The sequence below is a fragment of the Embiotoca jacksoni genome, unplaced genomic scaffold, assembly GCF_022577435.1.
Source record: "Embiotoca jacksoni isolate LCO1_2020_lvr unplaced genomic scaffold, fEmbJac1.0.p SCAF_26, whole genome shotgun sequence".
Lineage (NCBI taxonomy): Eukaryota > Metazoa > Chordata > Actinopteri > Embiotocidae > Embiotoca > Embiotoca jacksoni.
The window spans coordinates 6,804,543-6,812,679 of NW_027185377.1; the positions used below are offsets into that span (position 1 = coordinate 6,804,543).

An 8,137-nucleotide genomic window follows, 5' to 3' on the forward strand; every position below is an offset into this window, starting at 1 on the left:
AGATTTTTTTAACAACTCTATCACAAAGCCAAAAGCAAAGCCACTTTCAAAAGCATTTCCCTGCATTATGCTTATTTGCGGACATGTGCATAGTTTTTGCCGCTTGTGTACTATTATAACATTGGAAGAGGGATTTTTACATTTAAAAAAGGGTCTTAATAATTGTATAATTTTATTAGAATAATTACACACAAATAAAAATTCACAAAATCCTTAAAATACTTACAAAAAACTAAAATATTGTATGTGCACATATTTCCAGTAAATAATAAACAAGGACCTAATAAAACATACATATTTTAATAAACATTTACCAGCCTCATCCACCACACCAACACCATCTTACAAAAGGTGCTGGCAACAAATTACAGCGAGTTAATAATCATCACAGTGTTATAAAATTGTCTCTTCATACAATATTGAGTTGTAGTAATCTCCATACATTCACCAAAATAAAAATAAAAAAAATCAAGCTGGTGGATTTCTTGAAGGGATTGGTCTGGGCATTCCGGGGCCCTGCCTCGGAGCTGGTGGTTGTGCCCGGTCATTGCTTGTTTCCATATTCCAATAGTCCGGCTCTCCATTCCTGAAACTGACATGTTAAGTGTAAATTCAGTTAAAACCAGTTACACAAGTTTGAATGTGCATTAAAAATGTCAGTTTCTATGTGTGAAGGAAAGAAAATAAAGTTAAACCAGTTCACACCCAGAAATTGGAGCTGGGGTAGCTGGTGGATTTCCAGGCTAGAATTAGAAGAAAAAACATTCTTTAATCAACAGGTCTTTAAAGATATTCACAGAAAACTAAACATTTTCTTCTGTCATTCCTTTTTAGTGATTGCAATTTCAATAAAAACCTGATTTCTCACTGCAAAACAAACCCCACAATGTCCTCCCTGCTGTGATGATTAAGAATAAAAACAATATTTACCCTCTCAGGGGAAGCCTGTGTTGGAGGCTGGGTTGTGGCACCTGTTTGAACGTTTCTGTTTGTCCGTGCATTTGTATTTCTACGTGGCCTGAAAAAGCAAAAAATAAATAAAATGATGAAAAACAATTACTTATTTAAATATTTACAGGTATATATTTGTAATGCAAGTAGATGTTTACTTAAGGCCTCTTTTCAGGCAAGGGTCCAATGTATCTCTCTTAAAGAAGTAGAGCAGTGCCAGAATGACAATGACCAGAACAGGAACCACCAACAGGAAGAAGATCAACAGGCCGTTCCTGAGGGAGTAGTCTGGGGTAGAGAAGGTCAGATGTGAACATTGCTGGCTGTTTGAATGCATTAGTTACACTTAAGTCACCATGCATGCAAAAAAGACAACTCAGATTTATCATATATAACTAACGGCAGTGTAATACCTAAAATATATCAGGTTCTTCTCAGCTGCGATAAATCACAGCCTGAGAAGACGATTACGAGTAAATGGTCACATTGTTTCTGATCTGGCAGACCAACAGTACAGCTACAGAAATTGTAAAATTGACACGATACATGATCAAACTGATCCAAGACCAAAACATATTTACATTTGGAGGCTTCGACATAAAAAAAAAAAATGCAACCACAGTGATGACAGCAGAAGACAGACTGATTAATATATGAGTAATGTGAAGCCCTGATACAGAGATAATGTAGGCCAAACAATCTTGTATTAGATTACCATGTATCAAATGATGCATTTAAAGAAATTGATTGCGGACTTCTACATGTGGCCGCATTAGCACTGATGAGTGTGGCATCAGTTCAGCTGTATATAGCAGACCTTTTGTGTACTTTATCTTAAAAAGTAAATTGACAGTATCAATATAAACGTACCGATCTGAGCAGGACCGCTGTCGATGCTGCCGCCTCGCCCTGACCTGTCACAAAAGGGTGGGGCCCATCCGTTTTCACAGTGGCAGTGCCCTTGGTCGTTACACAGCTGAGGAAAACATGTAAACAAAAAAGTCAGACTTGTCCTTATTGGCTGGAATAAAGAGAGTAAAGAAAATGCGGTGTTACCCCTCGGCCATTACAGGTGGTCTGGGCATCACAGTCCAAGTTGGGCAATAGAGCTGAAGCGTTCACACACTGAAAGTCCAGACAGGTCTGAAAGAGAAGACATAACGTATTGAAGCTTTATAAATGAGTCACTAAGCGTCACCTTTTCAATTTTCAGTGACAGCATTGTCCTGGAAAAAAAAAATCACATTAGTTCCTTGTTACATTCCTCCTCTTTGGCACGTGCACCTTTTTAAATAGTTTCCATCTGCAAGAATCTGCTCACCTTTCCTTTACCACAAGGGCTGCCAGAGTTAACGTAGGCAGGATCGAGCACGTCTGTGCCAAGGTTGAAGTCTGCATTCACACAAGTGGACCCTTCAACTACTTGGACACTGACTTGGGCACCTGGAGGTGGGTTGTTCACGTCCACGTTCGTGCACTGCACCTTTCCACACTTGGCATTTCTGCAGCGCAGTTTCAAAAGAAAACAGTCAGTTCCCACAGCTGTTAATGAGATTATTATTCTAAGAAAAAAAAAAATCTATTCTATCATATCATAAAAATGTTTTCTACAGCTGTGATCATCCTTTGTCAACTAATCAGAGCATTGTCAATGTTAAGTAAAATTACTTTTGAAATTGTATCCATATTAGTCCAACTATACAGAGATCATTTAAAAACCTTAATTTTGAGCAGAATATTTTCAATAAGTGGACTCAGTTTTGACTTGCAATAAATTGTTAAGGAGTTTAAAACATTGTTAACATGGTACATAATCATTTTATATTTACAATCAGTTTATTTTATCCTAAATGTAACATGACTACTGTTGCATTATTCCCTGGAATTATACAGTTTATACAAAATCCATAGGTAAATTCATGACATTCAATGATTAAAGCCCAGCACACTTACGCTACAGTGCATTTGATGTAGCCTCCGTTGCTGTTGATGCCACAGTTTCCAAATAAGTTTCCCTTCGTATTTGCATGTTCAAAACAAATATCTGCTGCCTTTGTTGCAGGATCTGCCCAAGAGAGTAATAATATCCACAATAAAATATTAATGACAAGAAATGAATTAATATCTTGCAAGGTGACCACTGCGTCCTGGTAGACCTTTGGTAGATGTATCCTAGACTGCGTTATCTATATAAAATTACACAGTCAGAAACTAAAAGTGATAGCTTCAGTGGTGCAGGGTATAACTCGCACACAAAAATGACCAAAAGTAGAAAAACCTCAACTTCCTGAAATCTTTGTATGAATTATGATTGAATGTACCTGGTACAAACAGATGTTTGCACTGGAAATCATACGTCTGGCAGCGGCCTTCGTAGCAGTACGCAGCATTGTTTTCACAAGGCAGGCCGTCCATGATGTAGAAGTCATTGGGGCAAAATGCACCACTGCCATCACAATATTCAGGAAGATCGCAGGAGTTGACAGACCCTCGGCAGGGCGTTCCAGCAACTCTGATCTAAAACAAAAACCCAACACATCACACACATTTTTCAATGTTTTCAAAAGTATGATTTCAAAACCCAAGGTAAATTCCAATTTATTGCAGACCTGACAGTTGTCGCAGCAGCTTCCCTGAGCACAACTGGACCCACGTGTAAATTTACACGTGGCAGCATCACAGCAGTCATTCTGGCATTCCTGTATAAGATAGAAGAAGAAAAGCCTATGGTTACCATCACACTTTAACACTGCCAGAACAACTTTATTCTACATTTCATGAAACATAACGATGCGTTGGTAACAGACTTTAGTCTGTAAAAGGTGTCACATTTAGGCATTTCTCTCACACCAAAACATTCTTACTGATTTACAAACAAACAAAGATTGTAATTCTTGACATCATTCATTTGCAAATGCCTTTTTTCATATTCAAAATACTGGTTTACAGTAGATCACAGACCTTTCAATTTTATGGACTACGCATTCCTTAATTAAAATAAGTTACAAAGACATTATCTGACAACTGAACACCTACAGTGTTTCTGACTGTATTGTTTGGTTTTCATATCTGATATATCTCAATAAAAGCCTCATGAACCTTAAATAGATTGTGTTATTTGCTCCCAAGAAAACTCTAATCAGTTATGTTGAAGTACAATGGTGTATTAAAAAGACTTACACAGTACGTAATAACATGAAGTGTGTGACTTTTTCTGACAGGCAGTACTGTACCTCTGGTTTGCCGCAGTCACACTGCTCTCCTTCGTCCAGGCGACCATTGCCACATTCAGATGTACCAATCACATCTGACGGAGACGGCTGATTTCTTAAACACACGCCTCCTCCACGGATAATCAGCCTCTCAAAGTCTTCTGCACTGCAGCGGCTGAACGTGGTGGAACCGCTACAGGGTAACAAGATAAACCATTAATACCCATTTGAACAGACCTCATGTTAGCAAACTTTGACCAAAGTGGAAAGTTTTTGTTGTCAAACTGACATTTATTAATAGCATTTATACAACATGACAAATAAAAGAAGCAAAGAAAGAGAGCGTCAGACTCTCTTTAGCTATTTCAAAACACAACAAATTACAGTCATATTACCAAAGTATGAAGCTACCAATTGTGTAAAAGGTTTTACCCAGCACTCCCTGCCATGATGCAGCTTTTTCCATTACACTTGCAGCGGTTATCATCGTGATTCATGCCCAGGTTATGTCCCATCTCATGGGCCACCACAGTGGAGACAAAAGGCAAGCCGTTGTTGCTGAACTGTAAAAACACATGCAGCACATTCAGAGTTAACGTTCACCATAGCATTTTTACCTAAATTGATTTATCAATATAATCAAAAAACTAAAAAGAGCTTCTAGCAAAGAAATATTTATTCATGTATAGCAGCCTGATCAGGAGGGTATAAGAAGTTCTTTCAAACAGGTAATCCAGCTAAAGTTACATAAAGGGGATTGAGAAGTAAAGGATGTTTAATAATTTGTTTGTTTGATTGGATTTTCTGCACAGAAGGATAATAAATTAGAATTTGCTAATTTGGGAACATTATAAATATTGGCAATTCGTGTAATTTTTTTTTACCATAAATTTGAAAACAAACTTACACATGATATATTCAAAAGTTCTTAAAAATACTGTGAAACATCACAGAAAATCTAAGGAATGTAATTACCCAAAGAAATAATGCTTTGTCATTGAGCATAATAAGAAGGTATTCAAGTCTAACCTGTTTGACTAGTTCAGAGCCTTAGCTGCGCTTATAGAAGTTTTCATGAATAATACAGGAAGTATCAATTTCTGTGCAAGGCTCATGCAGCCAAAACACCACGGTGTCAGCTGGTGTTAGAAGTTAAAATATGCTTGAACTAACCACATTGATTCCTCCTGAAGTTGCTACGGAGCAGACTGTTCCCACAAAGGCCATACCTAACACACCTCCCCCGTAGGCACTGGGCCGACCACTGGAAACAAGAGGACCAAAAAGCCGAAGTCACAAATTTAACTCTACATTTCAGAATATTGGAGGCTATGCGATTTATGTCAAGCAATGTAATCTGATGCCACATATTGATTAAACAAAAAAAGATAAGAAAAAAAAGACTTACACAATGAGTTGACCAATGTCATGCCGGAGTTTTGGTAACAGAGTGCTCTTCCTCCACTTGACAAACCTCCCCAACACTTGTCCTGCAGAGCCCTCCACACTAAAAGGATTAGCATCCTTAAAAATCTCCAGGCCCACCAGCACAACACGGATGTTTAGCTGCTTGTAGTACTGGATGATAACAGATAATGAAAGCAGCATTAGTACAAAAGTAACATTATAATTAAACAGATTTTCTTTTACAAACAACTTTGAATCTTACCCCATCCAGTAGATTAGCCATTTCCACTGACTCTTCTCGTACCGCTATCTCATTTTGTTCCTTAAATTGATACTGTTAACACAATTAACATATTAAAAAGACAGAGCCTTGGTAATCAATAATTCTAATAGTGACAGACTTTAAGAGTTTTAGCACTATATTCCAAGGCACAGAAAAAGCAATCCAAACTTTATGGGGGGAAAAAAGCACATAATTTGAACTATTTTAAGGCAGGTGATTCAATGAGTGAGGTTAAAAGGCTCATATACTTGCATCTAGTAAAAAAAAAAAAAACTAAAAAAAAACTGTTACATCCAAATCACTGTCGTTTACACATCGGTGACTCAAACAGATATATGCACTCACCCTGAGATTATCGACAACCAGCACCAACTCCACATAACTGGTTTGAGGTAAATTGCGCTTCCTCTGTTTAAACAAGAAACAGTAATGAAAGAAAGAACAGTGTCAATTTCCCATTTTTGAATCTGTTCAGACTGTAAACATTACATAACATAGCGAGCATCCTTACCCGCAGCAGAGAAGTCAGTGATTGGCTGGGCTCAAAGGGCTCATGGCTTGGCGTTGATGCATCCTCACCAACGACCCCACAGGTCACGGGTTCGGACTGAGCGTCGCTCAGTAAATACAGGAGATGCTCATTAGTGGCAGACTGTTGCACAGGCTCAAGTCCAAAGGTCTCATTTCCAAGGAGGATCACACCCCTGAGAAGAAGTTGAGCAGAGCAGATACACTAATTCATAAATGCTCAAATTATGTGTCAAAGCTGTTATCATGTGACAATTCCATGGCATGTCTAACTTAATGAGGAACAGAGATGTAGAGTTTAACTAATAACAACTTTTGACTTGAGCACACGCCTCATAGAACATATATTTGCAATCAGCATTACACCTGAGTTTACATGAGATATTACCACAATACTGATAATATTGAAATGGTAAATACCATGACAAATGTCAAAACAAAACAAAATCGCATCTAAATCCAATAAAACAAACAGTCTGTCAAACAAATATTGAAAGTAAGGAGCTGTGTTACGCATTAGGTCAGACAAAACTTTGACCCAGCTCTTGTTCCATTTATCACTCAAAGGAAGAGCTGGAAACCAGCACCACTCCACGTAACTGGTTTAAAAGAGAGATATACAAACCTGAGGCCGGAGCATGTGCTCAGTGCTACCACTGAATTCTCATATCCTTCCACCTCTCCATGGTAATAACAATGCACCTGGGAAAATGCCAGATAAAAAGGTTTAAAAGTTGATGTTCAAACCAGCCCTATAAATCAGAATGTGCAATCACAAACTTACATATTGTCTGGGATATGATGAGTTGTAGTTGCCAGCAGCGTCACGTGAATACTGAACAAAATTTGGGTGTAAGAAGTCTCTGACAAGGAAAAACAATGGGATACTTCATCGACAGAAAAATCAGGGACGCTCAATAATGTCAGTATGATGTAACTCTGCACACACCTGTTCTTTTTTAGATGAAGGACGTGCTTTCTGTTGTTTATGTTGAGTGCATATGATATTGTCTCATCACCATATTTCTAAATGTGTAAAAAAAAAGAAAGCATACATGAATGGTGTTACTGTATATTAGATTATCAGTTAGAAAAAGTATTAAATCGGGGTCCTACCTCTCTTGATTGTGGCGGCCTGTTGATGCTCCTTGTCCATCTGTGAATTACCTGAGGATTTACAATGGAGTACTTGGAAAGTTTTGATGAACGCCCATTGAAAACATCTGGAGGAAAGGTGAACACAAAGAGAAGCTATAAATACTGGGCAATTATTTTGTGATTAACTTATGATTACTATTCACAGGACACAATCACACACAAGTTACTCAAACATACACCCAAAAGAAAATGACTTGAGGAATATTTAAGCCTCTTTCTTTGGAGTAATCATTCCCAGGATCCAAATACTTCCTTTCAAAATAAAAACCAAAAAGAAACCAAAATGGAGCTACAAACTATTCAAATACAGAGCTGTTTTGAATACCACAGGGAGGACTGATGGTAAAAAAAACAACAAAAAAAAACCTCTCAGAATGTCTTGCCGTGGCTGTTGGCGTATGTACAAAATAAACCAGGCTCTTTTTCCTACCCCATCGACAGACTACACCACATGTAATCCAACTCAGATGCGTCTCACCTTTGTTGTGAATCCCAGAAATAGAACACAGCAAGAAAACCGCGAATAAGATGTATTTTCGGGTCATGATCCTTGTTAAAGTGTCTAAATTATTTCCTGATTTACCGGACGAAATATCCA

At 37.9% G+C, this 8,137-nt stretch overlaps 1 protein-coding gene across 1 annotated transcript; it reads right to left on the reverse strand.

Annotated features, from left to right (window-relative positions):
• Window positions 1-155: 155 nt before the first annotated feature.
• On the reverse strand, window positions 156-8,137 carry adam9b (ADAM metallopeptidase domain 9b). The gene is made up of 22 exons (XM_069159819.1): window positions 8,018-8,137; window positions 7,498-7,604; window positions 7,331-7,407; window positions 7,166-7,244; window positions 7,007-7,083; window positions 6,365-6,557; window positions 6,199-6,261; window positions 5,833-5,904; window positions 5,572-5,741; window positions 5,337-5,427; window positions 4,596-4,726; window positions 4,185-4,356; window positions 3,561-3,650; window positions 3,273-3,468; window positions 2,905-3,016; window positions 2,273-2,453; window positions 2,008-2,094; window positions 1,822-1,927; window positions 1,110-1,239; window positions 931-1,018; window positions 706-743; window positions 156-592 (listed from the first exon to the last, which is right to left on the reverse strand). Exons 1-22 carry the CDS (start codon window positions 8,082-8,084, stop codon window positions 469-471), a joined length of 2,451 nt encoding a protein of 816 aa, XP_069015920.1. The 5' UTR covers window positions 8,085-8,137; the 3' UTR covers window positions 156-468.